The sequence below is a fragment of the Alligator sinensis genome, unplaced genomic scaffold (assembly GCF_000455745.1).
Source record: "Alligator sinensis unplaced genomic scaffold, ASM45574v1 scaffold93_2, whole genome shotgun sequence".
In the NCBI taxonomy this organism is placed as follows: Eukaryota; Metazoa; Chordata; order Crocodylia; family Alligatoridae; genus Alligator; species Alligator sinensis.
This window is the reverse complement of record NW_005841854.1, coordinates 3,266,813-3,289,736: the sequence shown is the minus strand read 5'-3', so window position 1 is coordinate 3,289,736 and position 22,924 is coordinate 3,266,813. Positions and strand designations below refer to the sequence as shown.

Here is a 22,924-nt window from a genome sequence, read left to right as displayed (position 1 = left end):
TCTCTGGCACTGGGATCCCCACGCTGCCATGGGCCCCCAATGAGGCCTCCTCCTTCCTCAAATAGGCTCACCCAAACCACCAACCAACTCCCAACTGACTGCTAGGGCTCTCTTCCTAACAGTTCCAGCCCTTAAAAGGAGCAGGACATCCTAGTGCCCTGTGACAGTGCCTCCTGGGCCTGGGGGGGCACCCAGGGTTCCCCTGCAGCTGATTGCCAAGCCAGGGGGGTACAGGGGAGTCCCCCACGCTTGGTGGCAGACCCAAAACTGAACCAGAAATATTTCCAGTTAACTTCTGGATCTGCCACCAAGCACACAGGGCCCCCCCAACTGCGCTCTTGTGGGGCACTCCTCTGCCCCACCAGCGCAGCATTCATGAGCCACTCCTGATACCTCGAGGTATGTAGAAAAAACATTTAAACCTGTGTCTATGGCCAAACCACTGATGCACCAAACCAGCATTGAATCTTCAGATTTGGATCTGGCCGAATTGAATCAGGACAGTGATCCAAATAAACAAATTAATATTCAATTCGGATTCAGCCTGAATCGGGGGGCAGAGATTCGACTCATTGATTCTGATCACTGTTCCCCGATTCAGGCCAAATCCAAATCCAAATTGCATACAGCCCATTTTGCACACCCCTTCTGCAGATTTCCTCTAATTTTGCTACTTTTTACTCTCATGTACACAGAGTGAGCTACATTCTGTTTGGGCTCAGGTATCAGTGAAGTTGATGGCTTAGTTCTTAATGGAGAAGCTTTTGCTGTGGATATGCAAGCCAGAAGGAATCTAGCTTGAGATCTCAGAATGAATTTTGCAGGGGTGGCAATAGGAAGACATCACTTGATTGGTAAATTAGCAAATATGAGCCAGAAGTCACTGAGAGGAAAACATTAATTCTACAATGTCACATGCAGAGTTACTTTTCAAAGTATTACCCTAATTTAAAATCTGATGGGCAATTTGTCTGTTCTGTGGACAGAACTCTTGTGAACTTCTATGAGACATCTTCATGTAGAGCTGCTAAGAACTGCACTTAATAACTAAAACGCACTCCTTTAATTTTTATATAAGAATAAATTCTAAAACTAATTAAATTATGTGTAAAAATATATTAAATGTGTTAATGAGAAATTAAAGAAATCTGAAGTAGTACTGATCACATTGTCTTGCTACAGGTGAGCTATATGTTCTCTACAAAGAACTTCCAGATTTCAAAACTGTGATAGACAACTCTTTTATTAAAACTGCTGCATCATAACTGCCTATAGGTTAAAGGAGGCAGAATATACAGTTATATTCTGTGATGAGTCACAATTATTTAAAGTAATTCAGTAGCTATATATTAAGGTCTTAAAGAAGGGAGCACATGAGGAAATAATTCAATGGAAACATCGCACTGGTGACAAGGACTCGCTAAAAACTCTTGTGTTATGAAATAAATAGGAGTCGACATACGGAAATTCACAAGCAGTGTTACTTAGCTGGAAAACAACTCTGTATTCCCCAACTTTGCCAAAACCTTGGATTTAATAGGAAACTATCAGCCATATATTGCCATCACTATATTTGCTTTCCTCAAAAGCCATTAAAATCATTATTACTAGCAGTAAACCAGAGACCCAAACTCAGAGAATTCTTAGGCCTCACTTCTCTCAGGTGAAACAGACTAGATACAATAAGTGACATGATTGGTGTTTTACAAAGAAAAAAAGTGCTACATTCATCATCTGAAGCACTATATCTGATTAATAGAGAAACAATAAATAACTAGCTGAATAGGGAGTGCATGTTCGAAACTCAAGGCAAGTAAAAAGGAAATGCCAGTGATGATTTATAAGGAAAAAGAATAAATTATGTAGAAGTCTGTAAAAGGAAACACATCAAGTCAGGCAACCAGAAGTGAACATGGCCTACTGTATTAATTCAAGGATTCTTACAAATTAACCCATCCTTGAATCATTCACCCAGCATTATGATCCACTGTGCTTAACTTACTGTTTAACATTGTGTGCTGACTCACTTGAAGAGCTATATCCTCTTCATTTTACCCAATTAATGCAACAAAAAATGTGATAATGAAAAAAGGAAAGGATAAAAGACAACGTATCCATTTCATTTGGTTCTTAAAGGCTAGCCATTGATCCTTAAACAACAAATCTACCTGTCATAACAATTAATGAAAAACAAAAATTGTAAAAAAATGTACTTACATGGGACTTTGACCAGTAAATGAATACATCAGCCACCATACGGAACAGTTCTTCTGCTTCAGGGTTCGGTTCTTTTAGCCATTTTGCCCTAACATTTGATAGGGAGGGGAGGGAGGGAAAAGCCTTTAGTGATGAGCCTTCCTGGCTCAGATAATGTTTTGCTTTGAAATAAATATTCAACATTATGCTATAAGAAAAACAAAACAATATGTGTCTGTTTTAATCTTTTATGTTGTGTGCTTCTGATGATCCATTAAGATTAGGTAAAATGAAAAAAAATATACACACATATTTTTGAAAACTGCAGTTAACTACCAGCAAGGTGTCTTTAATTTCACATTAACACTTTTAGGGTAAAGTCATTTAAAATCAGTGCCAAACAGATCAAAACACACGACAAAGCATCAAGAAATGTACCAAACTGAGTTTTTTGGTTTTTTCTTTAATAGACCCACTCAGGTGATTATTTCCACATACCTGTTATAATCCACAAATCTGATCAACAAAGGGTAGAAGGCATAGAGGTCCCTTGCCAAAGTGGTGAACTCGTCTAGGATGAGCAGTTCAGCCTCAGACATGTCACCTCTGCCTTCTGCTCTTAGATGTTCTTCATCTGTTATAACCATCGCTGCTTTCTTTTTCAGTTTATCCATCAGTGGTAGAAAGTGGGTCTTTAAGAGCTGGGGCTTCGCTTTGCTTATAATCGGCTGGGAAAACACTATTTAAGGCAATTGATATTATAGTATATACCTGATCACAAAATATAATCCAAACCTTTTCCTTCTCAACACTCCCATCTCTTGTAATTTAATTTTAAAAAACAGTATGAAATCCTGGCCACAAGGATAGCAGTAGAAGTTTTCCATTGAATTCGATAAGGCCAGGAATTCATAGCATGGGAATTCATTTCACCACTGTTGAAACAGACATCCAAATTAATCAAAATTACACTAGCCTTATTATCGTAAGATATTCCATATATTCTGTACACTAGGGGTGGCCAACCTATAGCACACATGTCAGAAGTGGCACAGGCAGCTTCTGTGTGTGGCACACATGAGCCTGGGGAAGGGACAGGGAGCATAATGGCACATAGGGCAGGAAGCAGAAGCAAAGCAGTAAAATCAGGCAGGAAGCACAAGAAGGGGGCAGAAAGCAGAGAAGAAAATCTGGCACAGGAAGGGAATCGAAGTAGCATTTGAGAAGGACACAGGGCTAATTTGTGGCAAGCCTGACAGAAAGATTGGCGCTCACTGTTTTACACCATTTTAGCTTGGGGAAGCAAATTTTCGTAATCTCTTAAACATTATGCAATAACAGGTTAATAAAAGTCCTTCCTAAGCCCCTGGATCTTCTCTCTCATAAAATTTTTTGCCTCGACCAAAAGGAGAAAATAAAGGAAATGTCATCAGGGAGCTTCTTCTGGTCATTTTCAAAAGTACTAGATAAATATTTGCATTTTTGACAGTTAATCAGGACTGAACTGAGGCTCTGAAAATTCTGAGGTACATCTATTACTTTGTCATTTACAGCATATTTCCTGTAAATCTAATCATTTAAAGGTTAATGCAGTAAGCCAATTTGTTCACATAACCCCACAATTCTTGAACAATTGATTAGAGACCATGTCTTAGGATGGTGTTTCACCATAAGTAGCACTCGGGGTCTCCAGTTCTGACAGAAAGTGTAGGGCTCCTATGAACTTAAGTAGTGAAAACAATGAAGATGGCTATAAACACTGAAAAAAAATCATGTGATGATTTAATTTAGAAGTTGACTACAAACACAACAGAGGAAACATTTCCCAGGATGCAAAATCAGTATTTGAACTGATCTTTTCTGTCTTTTTTAATGTGATGTTAACCCTCTGAATGAAACTCAATGTAGTGATATCTTACCTGACAGTAGGGTAGGAATTACTATAAGTATCAGGCTTTCAAATAGGACTTCTATATAACAACCTACTGCTTGTAAATTGAAAGCTATCAAATTCAGATAAAAGAGTGACCAAGTTATACTGCTTTATTTCAATAAACCACATATTACACCCACATATTACAATATGAGTGAGCATATGCTCTTAAGTGAAAGAAATGTATTAAGTTCAGGATAATACACAAGTTATTTTAAAATATGCTTTCTGTCTTTTTAAGAACTGCTGTTTTATTCACTCCTTGAAGCAAGCTTAATATTATGCAAAAATTATTTAAAAAATAAGGGCCTAGTTGTCTTCCAACTTAATACGAGTTAGGAGAAAAGAGTTAATATGGCATTATTTAGCTGAAGTCAGCATGAAGTGGATTAAGAACCATGCCCTAATTGTTAATGTCATAATATTTACCTGCTAATCTCTTCATCCAGGCTCCTTCATCAATACCAAGGTTGTTATATATGATTTTCAGTATATTGCCCAACAGAGTGTTCATGTGCTCAGATGTCAAGCCTGTGCAGCACATCTCAGCCTTTTCAGGATTATTTTCTGGCCCATGCTCCCACCAATGTGACATGTAGCTACACAGCATAGGCAGTATCACTTCCATAATATGTGGCATTTGGGTGTACCGAATACCAGACTCAGCCAATTCCACAATTTCTTCCATTAGCTTCTCCAGGGAAGGAATATTTGGACAAACTTCATCCACACTCATTGGCAAGTCGAGGGCTAGGAAAAAAAATAAAATAAATTGCATTGGACAAAGAAAACGTACCTAAAATATATTTATCTCCACATGTCTTTTCACCCCCATTTATTTGCTTCTCTTTCTACACATATCCATTGTTTGATAATACTTTAAGGCAGGATAAAGGGTTCTTTTTCTGGAACTGAGTAGATTTTTATGTCAGATTTTACAAAAGTCTCATTCTCTAAAATAAAAGTAGTGCATTTACTAAAGCTTCAAAAATGAAATTATTGCAATAAATTAATTTAAGTCACAGTGTAAATTCTTGTCTTTTTTTCAAAATTCTACATTTTTTCCAAGCCAGGTTTCATAGTTAATGCACAAGTAAAACTGCAAGTCCTTCATAAATGGATCAGATGAACACTTTTATCTACTTCGCAGGTTAGAGGAAGGAGAAGAAAGTGCAGGCTATGGGAGACAAAATTCTTGCATTCTATTTCTGTCCACAGTTCAGACACTGGTGAAACTACTCTATGGTCCCTTTTTTCCCCTCCCAGAAAGGGCCTCAATCTGGCCTCCATTCTTCTGTTTTGGTGTCGAGATGGTTGCAAGCACAAATGCAATCACTGGGAAGTCTAATGCTCTGATGTGTATTGCAGCCAGTAAACAGATATTCAAACAGATATTCAAATGTCAACACATCCGTGCAACTTGTGCATGTAATTTTTTGTCCCCAGATAAACTATTTTTTGAACTTAGGTTTTCTGTAACACATTTTAACTATTTTATATTCACAAAACTTCATTACATTTTGGAAATTTTCAATAAACATAAATTCAAGATGTAAGCATAATTAAAGGAATTTTTTTTTTTATAGATACTTTAGACAACTACAATCCTAAAATTGCCAGAATGTATATTGCCCATATGTACTGACATGCACTAACATTTCCTATTAAAACTACTGTAAACACCAAGACTGAAAATGAGACATAAGGAACTAAGCTGCTAATTAAAATATGTCTTGCTATCATGGAACATAGGTAGGTACCTATAAACTTTATATTGCGACAACAAAGGTGTGGAATCCAAAAATAGCTCCTTAATTAACACATTTCTTTATTTGGCGACATATCAACATGAGATCTTGGGGTGAAATCCTTTTGATGCATCAAGTACAAAGTTGTAAGCACTATATTGCCACATAAAAAGTGAGGCAGTCTTTTAAAGGAACCAAAAGCCCTGATTGTGATAGGAGTAACCAAGCAATTTAGCAAAAGAATACAACAAACCCATAATGGAGGATTGCTGTAATATAAAACAAATGAAAGAACGCAAGGAGTAAGATAACTCTACTTTGTTTGAAATATAGTTTTTAAAATGCCCACATGTGAGATTCTGGATGTACCTGCTCGGTCTCTTGCACATTTGGTATTGTAGATAGAATACGTATTATGTTTATTTAGATGAGTTTCCAAAAAAGCCACAGGGAAGGCACCAGCAAAAGCAGCTAAGCATTCTCCTAGTGCTGACCGCTGCCTGCAAATTGAGAAATTCTCAGTGTTATTTATATATCTTTGATTAAATATATCCAGAACTAGTTCAATGTCATTATCTTTACTATTACTATAAACTGTGATCTTCTGAAAGAAAGAATCTGCTACATTATTATAACTGCTAACACAGCAACAGAAAAATCAATGTAATGGATATCAAAATAAAGCAAACTTCCACTATTACATGAAGACATTAAGATATAAAATGTCAAATGTTTTCTATTTTTTTTGCCAAGAGCTACAGGAGAACAAACAAGAAAAACATAATACCAGTATCATAATAACGCCACTACCATTTTCCATTCAATTCCAGATAATACTGACTCCATATAGTCTTGTACTAAGAAAGTGTTACTGAACAGACGCATAAATCAAGAGGCCCAAAGTTATTACCATCACATCTAAATGATAACTGTAGAGCATTTCATTTTCATGCAATTTGATGATAACTGTATCCTAGACTCCTGAAAGCCCAAGTCTATATCTAACAATAATACTGTTGTTACTTATTTCTTAGGGATTATGCTCACATTAGTCTACTAAACTTTCCTCTGTACTCTTACATTTTCAAGTGATCAACGTTTACTTGACAAATATACTTGGCAATTCAAATTCAGTTACTCTGATAAAAATAGCAAACAGCCTGCCTCTAATACATAGGATTTGTGACCAATCTAATAGACTTCCTCCTCCCAGTGACACAGCTTGATTCCATCTGATCTGAAAGAAAATCTATTAGTATGCATTATCTGTGACATGCCTACCCTCAACCTCAGATGTTTGATCAAACAATCTTATTATTTATCCAATTCTGGTAACAAATACAGTAAAATCTCTATTATCCTGCATGAGTGGGGAATGCCAGGTGCCATTAATATAAAAATGCCAGTTCTCTAAAAATGCTGGAGGGGAGGGACTTACACACAGTGGCAGTGGGGTAGGGGGGGGTGGATGGTGGAGGTGGGGGCAGGGGTTGCACACGGCAGCGGTGCAGGGTGGTGGATGGTGGGTGGCAATATGGCAGCAGTGTGAGGTGGTTGCACGTGGTGGCAGTGCAGAGTGGTGGATGGCAGCAGCACAGCGGCAGTGGTGCAGTGCCAGTTAATAGAATATGCCAGCTAGTAAAATGCCGGAAAAAAGGGATTTTACTGTACTGCCATTGAATTCCTTTTCTATGACTCCAGTCTCATAGCTATGTCCTTGCTTATTCCTTCTCCTTATTCTTTATTAATGAATAAGAATGAAAAGAACATGAATTTCACATTAAAATGTTATATGATTTCTATGTGTATTAATATTTGTGGGCTATTGTAGATGAAAGGAACAACTTTCATATTTGGTATATAAAAGTGAACCTACTATTCCATATAAGTCAAATATATAAAAAAATCTAATTTAGGGAATATTCACATAAAAAGTGCAAGTATTTTTTCCCTAACTGGATAGTAATTATATTCAAAATTAATTCTATTTGCAGCTGCCTGTGGTAACATCAAAATATACTGGGCCACATGAATTATGTTATGAGCATAAAATTAGATATCAATGTTTTGAGGACAGCAACCATTCTTAGTGAAAGGAGATTTGCATAACCACTTTAAATTGCAAATGATTCCCCTTGTATTGGCTTATAATGTCCCATTTTATGACGGATTTACGGGCTACTAAAGAATAACTTGTCAGCATGCAAAAGCCCTTTGCCAAAGCTCAATAATTAGTGAATGAAGAAACAAGTGTACAAAGTTCATGTATGTTTCCACCAAAGAAATAATCTTTTTTTCTAGGTGGGGGGTGGAGAGAAAGATATAGGGGCAGAAGGGGAAGGAAGGGACATTAGAAAAAATGGTATACAAGTAGGCGTATGTAGGAAGCTTGCAATTATGTGAATGGGTTTTCCTCTTACCGCTCCACATAGATGCTCTTGCTAGTTCCAAGAGCATATAAACTGGCCAATATTCTGTAACAAGATATTTGAACATCTTCCACTAAAGGAAAGGAGAAGGAAAAAAAAAAAAGAGAGAGAATTTTGAATGCTCTTCATTTTGGTAGGCTTAAAATACATAAGCAATCTCATTATATTTGACTTGATAATCTGTGCAGAAATGAGTTTAAATTACCAAATATCATCCATAGATATTACACAGTAACTGCCATAGTTTATAATTTAAAACTTCGTTTTAATATGATAAGCAATATAAACTCAGAATAGTATCATATCTAATATGTCATTAGTGCTCTAATTTTCTGTTATTAATGGCCCACCATCCTTGTGAGGATAATGCGTATCAGCTATAAGTTAGCTAAATGATTTACTGATCAGTCAGACAAAGGGAATAAAAGAATGAGCCGACCTTTCTTTTTTTAATCAAACCTCTTTCTTTTTTTAATTTTAAACATTAAAAGTTGGGATTTTCCAATTTGTGGTTGTAAGTACCTGGATTGCTCACTTTCAGGAAAAAAAAAACTTTAGTTTATCCTACATCCAAAAAATAACAACATTCTAACTTCCTCTAAAGTTTTACTACATTTTTTTCAGTTCTCTTCTCCCCTCTCATACCCCCTTTCCCCTCCCCAGATGATAGCAATGAAACATGATAGAATTCCATTCTTTCAATCTAAAATTAAAGTGCTAGGGCAACCACCTCGGGTACATACAGGCATTACGTTTAGATTGACCTAACCAGGGTTAGGTTGATCTAAATGTTCAGCTGTGCAGAGGGCTTAAATTGCTCAAAAAAATGGTGTGCCCAATCTAAGTTGATCACCTAAGTCAGAGATCAAAACTGAATCGAGTTGGTGCACTCAGAGATTGAGACTGCATTAACCTAATCTAATAAAGGGTTAACCCAATTTTGTGAACGCTTGTATGAATTTGGAGTGCAGCCTCTGAGTTGGGAAAGCCCAGCCACTTGCCCCAGCCATGGGGCTGCATTATTTCCACCCCACCCACCCTGACTGGAATATTTTTAACCCCCTAAACCCTCCTTTCCATACCAGACCTCCTCCCTACCATGGACAACCCACCAACCCCCCACCCCCTGCCTCCAGTCCCACCAACCTTCTCTCTTGGATCACAGACTGGGTGCAGCAAATGACTGTACACACCCTTAGTGTCAGTGCCTGTTATTTGTTCCCCACCCTATGGGTCTGATCTGTGGAGAATGTCTGAGCTCCCAACATAAACTGGCTTCATTTTTATCAAACTCAGTCCCCAGAGTCAGTCAACAAAGTGGCTATCACAATGATGGGTATTATTATTAAAAACATGATGTGAAGAGAAGTGTAGGTATGCAACAGAAATAACCCATTCCAATGACATATCATTGGTTCATTTAAACTATGGCCATTTTCTCAACCAGTTTATACTCTTAGGGGGCTCATGCTAATTGAAGATTGAGTTTAAGGGTATGACATATTTCCACAGCTTCTTGGCTTACGATGATATTCTAAGCTACTGCTCCCTGCCATACTTTACAACAAGAAACAATGTAGTATGAGCAAGGGTTTACAACCTAAGCACATTTATATTTGGCAATAAAAGTTCAACCTTCAGATAACAGTTTTTCATGTAGCTGGAAAATGCAAACAGCACAGACCTTGAGAGTTTTTGTTTGTTTGGTTTTCGTTTTTTTACCAGGTCCACTGTTACTGAAAGAATTACACAAAACTTCTTCCAATCTAGCTTTGTGGAAGCAGGATGACAAAACTGGCCAATAGAATGCCTACAGAGATTCTAAGACATGCAGAATTGAAATACTTTGTGAATTGTAAGGCTAGAAATAGATGTTGCTGAAAGAAGCAGATCAGCTGTGCCACAATGTGTTATGGCACAAATGATCTGCTGCACTGGGGAAAACGTGTTGCCCCTTGTCTCACCCTTGATGGTGTAGTACAAAGGACAATGTGATCTCCCTGCTTTCCCATGGGTCTGGCTGAGTGGGAAAGCACATTTGTTTGGCATAGGTTTGGCTTTGCAGAGAAAGTAGGGTTTTCCCTGCCAAGTCAGACAGAGGTAATATATGTCTGCCACAACAAAGAGGCAGAATCTCTTACCACCCTTTGTTGTGCCACTGTTTTTTCTTTCATGTGACATGACAAAGGGTATTGCTGTCTATTTGCTCAGCATTTGTGTCACCAAAAAAAAAAATACAACTATGGCAGCACAAATGAGACCTCAAGTAACATCTGTTTCTACCTTCAAAGACACCACAAAAGTACACCTTTTGTTCTTCAGGGATTAGGTTTTTAAAACAAAAGTTCTGAATCTGTATAATTTCTAAACTACACAGGATAGTGTTTCATAAATACCTCCCAGATGCGCACGGATCAATAAAAAAATCATGTCTGTCATTAAATCAAGGAATGCAATCCTGTTTCAAGAGGCTGTCTTTTGTAGACGCTTTCATCAAGGGGACCTCAGAGCTCCAAACAAACATTAATTCAACTCGACAACATCCCTTTATATTAAACCCCACTTTTACAGCTTGATAAACTAAGCCAAAGAGAGAGAGACGGAGAAAGAAAATTGTGCAAGATCGTGTAGCAAGACTGTATCAGAGCCAGCAATTAATTCCAGACTTTGTATCTCAATTCCTAAACACAAACTCAAACTCTCCCTTATTTCAGGAAAAAAAGCTGATGACCTTATTCTCAACTTACAACTCTCACTTAAATCAATGACAACTTTACATGGTTAAGAACAGGGATTTATCTTTGTACAATAGAACTGAGACTCTAACAATCATCACTACAAGACAATAAAGCAGCCACCCACAGGTCAATGTGTGTTATTTGTACTCCCCATGGAGGGTGTGAGACTACCCAGCTCAAGAACCTGGCACTTTAGTACAGGCTGCTTTCATTTCTAAATAATACATACATATTAAATCTTCCCCAAATTGATGCTGTCCAATGTGTTCAAATAATGAAGAGAGCACTGGCAGGAGAGCCACTGTGGTGTAGTTAATGATTTGTGTTACTCCCTTTGGCTGGTTTCTGGTGTGTGTAAACTGGCCTTGCTTAAGATTTTCCATTGTTTTCTCCAGATCCTCTGCAGCATTATCCAAAAATGCTCTCAGTGCCATTTTAACAGACTCCAGACCAGTTTTCATCACAGTCCTGCACATTACATGTAAGAAAGAAAAATCATATTCTATTAGAGAAATACAAAACAAATCCTAGTTCTGGCTTATATGAAATAGTTTATTCAAGTTTTTGTGCATCTATTTCATACTCAGTAAATTCTTTTTTATTTAAAGAAAGCAACCCATGGTAGCACTTTGTACTGAAATTCTGTCACAATAAATTCTGCAGATCATACTGGGCCTTTGATTGTTTTTACATTGAAAAAGTTTCTGAACATAAGGTTTTAAATGTTTCATAAAATAAGGAATGAGCAAACCTGCTATTCTTCAGAATAGGGAATGTATACCAATTTGAAGCAGTGTTCCAAAATAAATCATACATCACAGTCACATTTTTCATATCAGAAATTAAAAATTATAATGGGTTGACTTAAAGTTTCCATTAAAATCCATAGTAGGAACAGAAAAAAATATTATTAGCTATATGTTTGCTATATAGGTGCAATCAAATCTATACCACGCTTCAATTCAGCATAATTATTTTTAAACAGAAACATGTGGCTCATTAAATTGATTGTAGAGGTTTTAGTCTTAGGAAAGTAATAACTATAGGAAATTTCTCATTAGATTGTAGAAGAACTTGACTGTCCTTCTGGGAAATTTTGGAAAAGCTTTGTAGATCTGTCAGTGCTCAGCAAAGTGCATAGTTTACCCGCCCCAGGGAAAGCTTTAGTCTGCACTCAAAATGGGCAGCTCTCCCAGGTAGAAAGCCCCACAAAAATCAGTCCAGATTTCTTGTGTACAGACTGGAAGGGGTGAAGGTAATATTTAATGTAGAGCCTAATCAACTTCCCAGTAAAGATATGTTTTTAAAACAGTGTATTTCATTCCATAAGCATTCAATATGTGGCTTCTCTGATGAGACTTCAAGCAAAAGAATAAATCAAATCCAGTATTTATGGCAGTTTTTGAGATACTTAGCTGCTTCAAACAGGTCAAGAAACAGCCAGTAATTTTTGGTCACTGATGACCTGATCTGGACTAGAAACAATAACCTAGAGAAAAAATCTCTGCCTCACACTACCAAAAACCTTGGTTACCAAGGTAAATGAGTCCACATTTAACATGGGAACTTTTTCTTCCATCAGGATACTCTTTTTCTGATGTCAAGAAGTGTGTGGCCATATATAGATAAACAGCTTTAAAATCCTATACATTATATCCTCAATTACTTTCTACATTTTATTTATACTTTAGAAAATATATTCATCATTACCTTGCATCCAAGGTCTGACCCAGTATGTGAAGACAGTTGACTATTGAAGTTGCATCATTTCCTAAACAGGAAGTAAAATGACCTATCAATTTAGCTGAATTTGCATTAAAGCTTTCCTGTTTTCTTTTTTCTTTTAATTGCATTTGTGATTTTACAAGAAATAGTAACCAAAACAGCAAAAAAAAATTCAACTTCTGCATAATCTTAACAGCCAAGTTAAAAACATGCAGTTTGTTTTCTTAACCTGTTTACACAGATGCAGTGACTGGAGGCACTAAAGCATCTCTCATCAAAGAGCTGAGGCACTCAAAGCATCTCATCAAATCACTAAGGCACTCAAGAAGAGATGTGGTCTTAATTAGAGCTGCAGTGCATCATGTGTGTTTTATTTCAGTTTTGCAAATATAATTTTAATTGATTCATATATGAGCAGAGGCAATTTTCTCTCTCTCTCAGACAGTGAAAACTATTTAGATCTCTTAACTTGGTCCTGCCCCACTCATGGAGAGACACGCGTTTATATAAGACGGCACAGAAATGTTAGACCTTGAATGCTGTAGCTAAGCTGAAGTGATCCACAATGGGATCTTTCAAATCACTGATATAGCTTTCTGAAAAAAGTTACACAATTCTATCTTGCTGTTTCTACATCTAACACTTAGTTATAAACTGTTTGATGATAAAGTAAAAAAGTAACTAAAGCATCTCATGTAAACATACCCTGACTCCCTTTACATGAGCTAATCAGGTATTTCTCACAGCATCATTGGCTAACCGCCAAGAATTTACCAGCTTCTTAAGCAAGCTTTGCAGCCTGCACTGAGTTTCCTGCTTCTAGAGCTAGGCTTTTAGACGTTCCAGAGATAGCTAGTGCTAATTTAGCACAAACATGTCCATAGGCACATCTACACAAGACGCTGCCTGTGTAGCACCAAAAATACTGTGCAGTATCATGTCACAACATGGACAGTGCTAATATGCTACTGTGAAACATTATTAAGCTACTACACAGTAGCGTCACCTAAAAAGCATTTGCCAGCGCTGCTCCAGTTGCTCTACATTTATTTAGTACTTGCTAATACAAGTACTAAATAAATGACTGTGCAGTAGTGTCTTATGTAGATGTGTCCCATGTCAACTATGGTCTCTGAACTTATTGTAATGTTGATATGCACTAAGATGTTGTCTTCAATAGACGCCACCCTATTAAAAAAAAAGAAAAAAAAGATGTTTCACCAGTTAAACAGAGGGTTAATTGTGGTCATATGCATAACTCATATACACCCTCCCCTATTTAGTATCTATGAATTCCCTCCCTACTTAGGAAAGGCCACTGTCTTTCTTTATTTTTGACACTTATAAAACTAATGAATCTTTAATAACAAAACAGTAGATTGGTAAAATACTTTAATGTAGGTTACAGGAAATATTGTCATGAAATGTGATCAGTGCCAACTATTTTCTACTGAAGATATAATGAAAAATAGTTCTTTTTAGTGAAAATAATGTCAAAATAAAAAAGATGCCAGAGAAGAGGATGCAGTGGTGGCATTTGAGAAGTTTCCCTTCTGTGACTCGATCTGAAAGCAAGAAAGTGTTAATAAGAGTGTGTTCTATTTACATTTACAGTTAAAGTCATATGTTTACTACATATCAAATAGTTTCTATGAAGACAGTAGATAGAAGGCAACAAGTATTTTGGGCATGGAAAACTCGTCAATCTTTAGGTTTGTCTTTCAGAAGATATATTTGAGTGTTCTTCCTGAGAGTAAAATAAGGGTAAATCCATTGAGACATGCAAACTTGACACTGAAGTGATGTTAAAAGATTGACAAGGTAACCACAGCTGAAAGGTTCTAAATCAAAGCTCTGGACCTGAAACAAACTTATTCACATGTGTAACTTGACAACTGTGGGACTAGAAGCTTTTGCTAGAACTGGGCTTCGAGTATAAACTCCAAGTTTAATTCATTATAAACTAATCATAGGCTACTTGCAAATCTCTACCATAAATGTACTAAACAGGCTTAGAGAACATGGTAGTGAGAATACTGATAATGATCTGTTAACACTGCTATTCATATCATTTCTGCTGTTGCTGGTACGATATATTTTTAGGAAAAATCTCTACTTTAAATAGAGATTCCATTAGCAACATTTTGGCAACAGGAGGGGTAGATACATTTGTTTAAGAGAAAGATTAAAAAAAGAAAGAAACTTTAAAAAGCACAAAATACACAACCTTTTTGATCACTACATTTTCCTACTTCTGATTATAAAATAATCTGTATATTTTGGAGAACTGTTGCATGTGCTTCAGTTAAATAAGTGATTCTCAACCAGGTTGTGAGGAAACCCTGGGGTACCACAAGATCCTCTGAAGGGTGTTGCAGAAGGTGTGAAGAGAAAAGTGAGGTGTGACTATAATAATGAGGTGTGAGGATATAAGCAGGTAAAAGCAGGCTCAGGGTCTCCTTGCCAGGCCACTTCCCATCCGGCACTGCCTAACCCCTCTGCAAGAAGATAAGCACTGAAATAAATAAATTCGTTTTGTAAGAAGTAAATTAGTTTTTTGGAATGGGGTACTACTGAATTTACAGAAGTTATGGCAAGGTACCTCAAGTCAAATAAGGAGTGTCTTGAAAGTAACAAAGGGTCTAAAAATGTTGAGAACCACTAAATTAGGCCTTTACAATCTTCCCATTAATAAAGCAGCAGCAGAAGGCAGCTGTTTTCTACTCACAACTATGGTATTATAAACAGGTCCTGGTATCCCAAATGTTTGATAATGTGCTAATTTAAAGTTGTTCACAGATATGAAAAAGCATCCAGAAATCCATCAAAACCATTTTGGTGTGGAAATGAGAATGGAAACCTTACAAAATAATGGTTCCTGGTTCTTCCTTGTTTTGTGTTGGATGAAAATACTGAAAGAAGACATTTTCATGATGTATTTTGGAAGTGCCATCTTTGTTTCTCGATGTAGCCAGAAGGACAGAGATGCTGATGTTTTAAGGCAAGTACAAACAGTAAAAAACCACAAGACTGAATGATTCAATCTTCCAGGTTTCTGTAAACTGCTTAGATTGAACCAATTGTAAAAGTTAACTGATGTCCACTTTTCAAACCTGAAAGGCAACCAAACTCCTGCAGTGGCCCATACCAGAAGCCAGAGGGTGCTAGGGCATGCCTCCCAGCCTGACAGTCACAGGAAAGAGCCAGGAGATGGGCAATTCCCCACGACATGTCCCCTCTTCATCCTCAAGCCAACTGGCATGAGAGAAGGGAAGAGGGTGGAAGCCCCCAATGGGGTGTTTTGCCCTTTCTCCCCCATGCTTGGAGCTGGTTCCCCTAGCTACAACCCCTCCTCCATCTGGGCCAGCTGAGGAGGTAGTGTGAAGGGAACCCCACACCCTGCACCAGACTCCCAGCTGGGGTCTCTCTGGTGTGAGGGGAAGGGGGAAGCCCCAAGTAGGGCGTTCCTCCCTATCCTGTTCCCCTCACGTCCCCCTCACCCAGAGCCGGAGCTGGGTCAATCACCTAGACATGTGCCCTCCTTGGCGAACTAGGTGGCTGAGGAGGTGGGGGGGATGCCCCCCTCTCCAGCTCTGGACCTCTAGCTGGGTTGTGCTGAGTGCAACAGTGGCGACATGTAAGGGATGCACGGGGGTGCCTGTGCACCCCTTGACCAGCCACACTCACCACTTAGGTGATGGGCAGGCAGTAGCATGGGCAAGCAGGAGTGCTGGTGCCCTCCCCCCTGCAAGCGCCAGCTGGGGAGTGGAGCACCAGTTGGTGGGATCGACTGAGGGGGACCCCCCCGCCAGTAATTTGGGATCAGCCACAAAATTGACCGGGAACCCCTCCCCCTAGTCACTGACTGGTCACTGGGGGAAGCATGTGCCCCCCCTGGACTAAGGCAGAACCAGTCACCCATGGGGTGGAAGGTGGGAGAGAAGCCAGCAGTGGAGGCTACTTCTCCCTCCTCCACTCACTCCTCAGCTGGGCTGCTGACTGAGGAGGGAGCATGGCCAGGTGAAGCTCCAGGCTTGGGCAGGGGGAGTATAGCCCCCACTGCAGGTTTCCCTGCAGCTGGGACCTGGGGTGATCTCCTGGCCATGCTCCCTCCTCAGCCAGCAGGCCAATGAGGAGGGAGTGAGGGGGGCATAGGACCATCCCTCCCAGCTCTAGATCTCCAGCCAGGCTGTGCCCAACATGGGTGGGGAGGGAAGGGAAGCTTGCAGTGGAGGCCGTTTCCCCACCCCCACTCCTCCTCAGCTGGCCTGCCAGCTAGGGAGACAGCATAGCCAGGTGATTGCCCTAGTTCCTGGCTTATGGTGGGGGGGGGAGTGTTAAGCCCCCACTGTGAACTCCCCCACAGCTGGCAGCCAGAGCAATCACCCAGCAATGGCCCCTTTTTGGCCGGCAGGCTGGCTGAGGAAGGACTGGGAGGTAAAATGGCCCCCCACTGTGGGCTTCCCCCCATGCTGGGCACAGCCTGGCTGGAGGTCCAGAGCCAGGTCCACCCCCACGCCCCCTTTCCCATCCCACTCCATCCTCAGATAGTCTGCCAGCCTAGGAGGGGGCGTGGCCAGGTGATTGCCGCAGCTCCCGGCTACAGGGAAGCCCGCAGTGGTACCCAATCTGAGAGCTGAGGCAAGCACCCAGTCCAGGTGGCCTGTCTAAGGAAGGGGGGGGAATGGCCCCCTCCACCTGGCTCTAGGCCTCCAGCCACAGTAAGCCTGGTGCAGGATGGGGGGAGCCCGAACTGGGGACTTTACTCCCCCCACCTGAGCTGGAAACTGGGAGCTGAGGTGATCACCTGGCCATCACCTGACCTCCCCAGCCAGCAGACAGGCTGAGGAGGGAGGTGAGGGGGGAAATAGCTGCCCTATCCCTGCCCCTCCCCCTATTCCTGGCCCCCAGTTGGTTTGTGCCCAGCATGTGGGGAATCCCACAGTGGGGGGTTTACTTGTACCCCGGCTGGGAGCCAGGCCAATTCCCTTGGCAGAGGAGGTGGCAGGGCTGGGGGAATCCGCTGGGCTCTGGGCTGCCTGGGATTTTATAGCTGGGGGTGGGGCTGCCCTGCTTTGCTGGAACAGAGACCATAGTCCAAGGATGAACAGCATCCCAGGGTGCTGGAGCATTAATAGTTAAGTTGAATTGGGAGGGGAACCAGGACAGAAGTTCCATAAACCAGTTTGACCTAAATCAGTTAAGTCTGATACTACATTTAACCAGATTTATCTTAAAAGAGGTTTGGCCATTTTGAAAGCAGTTTCTGTGCACTGAACTTCTATTCTGTTACAGGTTTAAACAAGTTTCGGATCACTTAAACGGTTTATATGCAACTTCTGTCTCTAGCCTTAAAGAGCTAACTAATTGTTCTGAATGTCATAAAAGCATTGGGTTTCGACCCAATATGCAAAAGAATACTCCAAATTATACTGTAACTGACACAGAGCATGAGAAATTACCATAACTCAGTTACAGTAAAATTGCCAATTACTAGGTGACCCACTGTAAAATACTGAAATTAATGGACTAACACGACAGCTCCTTTCCTTCTGATCTGTGTACCCTAGACACATGCACTCATTAATGCCTGTAATTAAGAGCAGAATTTGGTTATGAAGAGAAGAGGGAAGAACAGTGAGAATTCCGGCCTTTCCATTTCTTTGGCCTTAGTGCATTTAGTTGTTTTCATTGTCTTTCCACTTTTTATGTTTCTGTGTCTTGAAGAGTCAAATTTCAGATGACCAGGATTTTTTTTTTTAAAGTGAGATTAAATACTTGAAAGTCAGTCTCTAATTATATGATTTCTACTGTTCTTACAAATTGTATCACAGCAATAAGAGAGTTTAGCTACAGTTGATGTTTTCCTAACAGCCCTCCTCCTACAGAGCAATGCAAAACATTCTTTTAAAAAAACAACACAGGATCTCCATTATAACACAAGGACACATAAACATTCAAATTTACTGGGCTTTTCTGTCTTTTCCATTCTGTTACTCCTGAACAACCCGCAGATTCAAAGTCAGAGAGGGAGTAACAACAGTCGAACTGCAAGTTGTATTAATTTACATCAGCCACATACATAAATTCGTTTTTAAAAAAAACCAAACTAATTAAAAATTTGATTTTTATAAATTCTGAAACCTAGATACAAAGCATACCATGATATTAGAAATGAAGAATCCATTATAAAATTGTGGCTTATATCAACTACATTTTAGTATAAAAGCATGCATCTCCATATGCCATTAAGGCAACATGATAAACTCCGGCACAGTTTGTGCCAGAGTTCTATCTCACAGTTCTGAAATGTTGCCAGGTGTTGGCCCTATATATTCAAGGGATTATATTTGCTGTTAGTTAACACATGTAAATTAACTTGAGTCAAGAATAAACCCGCTTTCCTCCTGAAGATGTGCCAATAGTAATGAAGCCTCAGCTGCATCCATCTCCCCTCCAATTCCTTGGTTCCTGAGGAACCCTCTCTGGACAATCCAAAAATGGACAGGTTAGGAACCAGGGTGGAAATCATTTTTCCTTTAACATTGTAGACTGTATATGGAAATGGAATTCAGGTTCAGTTTTTTAGTCAGTCCTAAAAGATAATCCAAGAGATTATTCCATAATACTACCCCTGAGACTATTTATCCCAAATGACAGAAAATCACATAACTTCAGAGCTGAACCATCCATCAAATCATGCTGTCACTAAAAGGTTTCAAAATAAACCGGTAAAGATTGAGACATTTTTTTGGAAAACCAGTTTAGAACTTATCCAGGGGCTGAAGAGCAGTTATGTGACATGCTTTACTAACATACCACAAAAAGCTGCAACAACCTCTCATTTGGGGTATGTAATTCCATTTTTATGGTAGTCTTTTAGAAGGAGCACTACACAAACTCTTCCCACTTTGCTCATCACAGATGCCTGCAAGCTCAAAACATGATGCCAAACTATGTTCCATATTTTTTTTCATGTTATTGATTACAAGAGTTTATAAGCTGTTGAAATATCACGGTGCTTACCAAATAGGTACTTTCCCTTCAAATGAAATGAAATATATCAGAACTCGGTTATATCTGTACTTTCAATCAAACTGGAATCATCCAGATAATTATCCAATTAGATGTAATGTTCATGGATGATAAAGTCTGCACTGCACCTATTACAGAAGATACATGCACAGGGACACATTTTCAAATAGCCTTCTATCAGCATGACATAAGAGAAGGCTGCAGAGAGTGAGTAACTGTTACATGGATCTGGTATAACGTATACACTTGACACAGACTCCAATTAAATGATTTTCACAAGACAAAAGTTAAGAAAACCCAGCAATTTATAATAAAACAATGTCTGAAACAGTAGACATGCAGATCTGGAGTCAAGCAGGTTTGGAAATATGGAAAAATTCCATAGAACATCAGATAAGCATTTCAGCCCACTACAGCTGTTACTTAAGTGACTTCAAGAGAGAAAAATGTATTGCTGTGATGGTAATTTATTGTCCCATTAGCAGACCAGTGTTGAGTTTGCTATAAAACAACAAACACCTGTCTCTATACGCAACATTATCCATTCTGGTTTTTGGCAGGGATAAGGGTTTGGGAATCATATTGTGACATCCAGTAAAAGACTTCAACGACTACAAAAGCTCTTTACTCATCTAAAAGCTACTGTGATCTACCAGCCTAAAGATCATTAGTGGTCCATGAAGACCATGCATTCAGCCATGCAGCATGCAACAAGGCAGCACATAACACGAGGCAAAAAAAGGCAAAGAAAACCAAGTGATGGCCATGCTAGTATTTGTCAAGGGTCTCCTTACCAAACAGTGAAATCCTATGCCTGACAAGAACTCCAAGTTTGCAGAACAGGCTGAAGACAAAATAAAAATAAAAGAGAAGAGAGGGGAAAAGAAAAAAAAGGAGAGGAAAGAAAAATAACAGCTGATATATGAGCAAGAAAAAGCAACATGATGTCACGCAGAAAGAATCAATTCTTTGAGCAGAATGTGGGACAGAGTACTAAAGAAAGAGTTTTAAGGGCATCTCTTTAACAAACATGGTTAAATAAGCACATATTATAATTAAACAAAAAACTGAAAGCAAAGCTAATTAATATAAAAGCGCCCTATGTGAAAACCCAGAAGGAAATAATCATTGAAGCATCAAAAAGTAAAACGCAGTCTGTTCAATATATTACTGAAAAGTAAATATATGTATATGTGTATATATATATTTATACATATAAATATATATATAAATATCAGATTAATTGAAGTGCCTGAGGATAAGTGTTTAATTAGACCAATTTGGATCTCATTAATAGATTAACACTTTTTTTTTTTGTCTTTCATTCCTTCGCACACATAATGAGAAATAGAAAGTTTAAGAGATTAAACCAAAAAATGGACAAGACTAATGATTCTAGTTTATATGTTTGCATTCATTTTAGCACCAATGACAGGTCAACAAGTTGAGAGCAATGGATAATGATGTTTTATGTTTACTCACAGAAGGGAAAGCAATAGCGCAAGCTTCCCCACGCTGCCCAACCCTTGTGGATTTAGCCTTGGTCTCTACCTCTACTGGAGAGTCTATTTCACTCTTCTTGGCCCAACAGTCCCTGGCTTGCTTCTCAGAATGCCACTGATGTATCAATTGAATGCAACTGTGGTGTGCATTTTCCTCTCTCTCTCTCTCTCTCTCTCTCTCTCTCTCTCTCTCTCTCTCAAGGAAAGTACCCTTATTCACTAGGAAATTGCATTAATAGCATCATCTCATTTTACTAAGGCCATCAAAATCACTAACAACCTAGGACAGATTCCAACCAATGATATAAAAGTGAAAGACCCTGCAGAACCTATCATCTAGCCTCTGACCTATCCAATTTTCCATGGACAATTTTTCAAAAATGTTATCATCATAAAAAACCTTCATGTTGATTTAAACAGTAAGACATTGAATAGCTTTCATTCCATCCTCTCATACATGAATGCAACTCTCATTAACTTCAATGGACGCTGTGCTCACATAGAAGAGGGTGGAATCCAACACATGAAGTATTTCTAAGTTAAATAGTTTGTCTAGGTATTAGCCAAAGTGCCAGTACTTGGGCTCATCAAAAGAACCAACCCTACTCCATTTAAATACTAGAAAGGACTGCATGCTGCATTGGCAAGTCTTAACAGACTTAACATTACATTAAAGCCCATTTTGTCAGAGGTTGATCTTAATTAGGTTACGCCCCATGGTCCTCTGTAAAAACAGTTGGGTGTAAAGGAAACATCTTGACCCACATGCTCACAATTAACACATCATTTGTATTTGTCGAAGGCCACATGTTTTTACTGAATATACAATGGCTGCTTTAGGTGCCAAAACAAGAACGGCGTTACAGCTAGAAAATGGATTATTGGTTCAATATTCTTTGGTTACATGAATGAAAGCAACTACTGTTAAAAAGAAATGGTGGAAACTTTGTTCAATAGCTCAGTTTTTCTCTCCAAAAAAATCTACAAAAGACCAGGCCCCAAAGGAAAAAACAAAATAAAACGAAACAGAAACATTTTGTATTTCTTCTTTTTTCCCCATGTTGCATTAAACATTCCCTTCCTGATTTACCCCTAGCTCTGTAAAGTCCATTGAAATCTTTGGTGACTTGGTTAGGTGGTTCATAACAACATTTCAGGGAGAATAATTCCTATAGCACTTGAGTCTTTAGGATCACATTTTAATTTTGCAAGTCAGGAACTTGTTGGTATTTTTTTAAGTCTTTGAAGTTTCCCAAATTAAACACTTGAAGACGAGATGTCAGATTAAATTAATCTGATTATTGATCAGATCATTAATCTGCTCTAGTATGATATGTATTTTGCCTTCACATTTAATATGAAGTTTTAGTCCCTGCTCATAGAAACATGTAAATGCAACATATCTATGTAACCCAGCTTGACTGTGTATAATATGTGTGTAATATGTAGCAGTTCAAACTTATCACTGCAGGGACTTGGTTCAAACTCTTATGTTAGCCAAGATGCCAATCATTATGTTAGCATGATGCAAGCAGGTGCTGTCTAATTCCTATTCAATCCTTTAACTGAGTGGCCTTTTAATGAAATAGTACTAGACAAAACCAGTAATGCTAATTTC

General features: G+C 38.9%; 1 protein-coding gene across 17 annotated transcripts in view; it reads right to left on the bottom strand.

The window, feature by feature from the left end:
* Positions 1–22,924, bottom strand: part of RYR2 (ryanodine receptor 2) — an 847,904-nt gene that overhangs the window by 159,214 nt on the left and 665,766 nt on the right. For all 17 annotated transcript variants that reach the window (XR_003095960.1, XM_025213656.1, XM_025213760.1 and 14 more), the window contains 8 exons: positions 20,599–20,648; positions 12,755–12,815; positions 11,274–11,512; positions 8,298–8,379; positions 6,247–6,377; positions 4,559–4,879; positions 2,695–2,935; positions 2,218–2,305 (listed from right to left, as the gene is read on the bottom strand). Coding sequence is in view for 16 of the 17 variants with exons in the window: in XM_025213656.1 (XP_025069441.1) it covers positions 2,218–2,305; positions 2,695–2,935; positions 4,559–4,879; positions 6,247–6,377; positions 8,298–8,379; positions 11,274–11,512; positions 12,755–12,815; positions 20,599–20,648 (1,213 nt within the window). In the remaining variant the exon portion in view is untranslated. The remainder of the gene's footprint in view (positions 1–2,217; positions 2,306–2,694; positions 2,936–4,558; positions 4,880–6,246; positions 6,378–8,297; positions 8,380–11,273; positions 11,513–12,754; positions 12,816–20,598; positions 20,649–22,924) is intronic.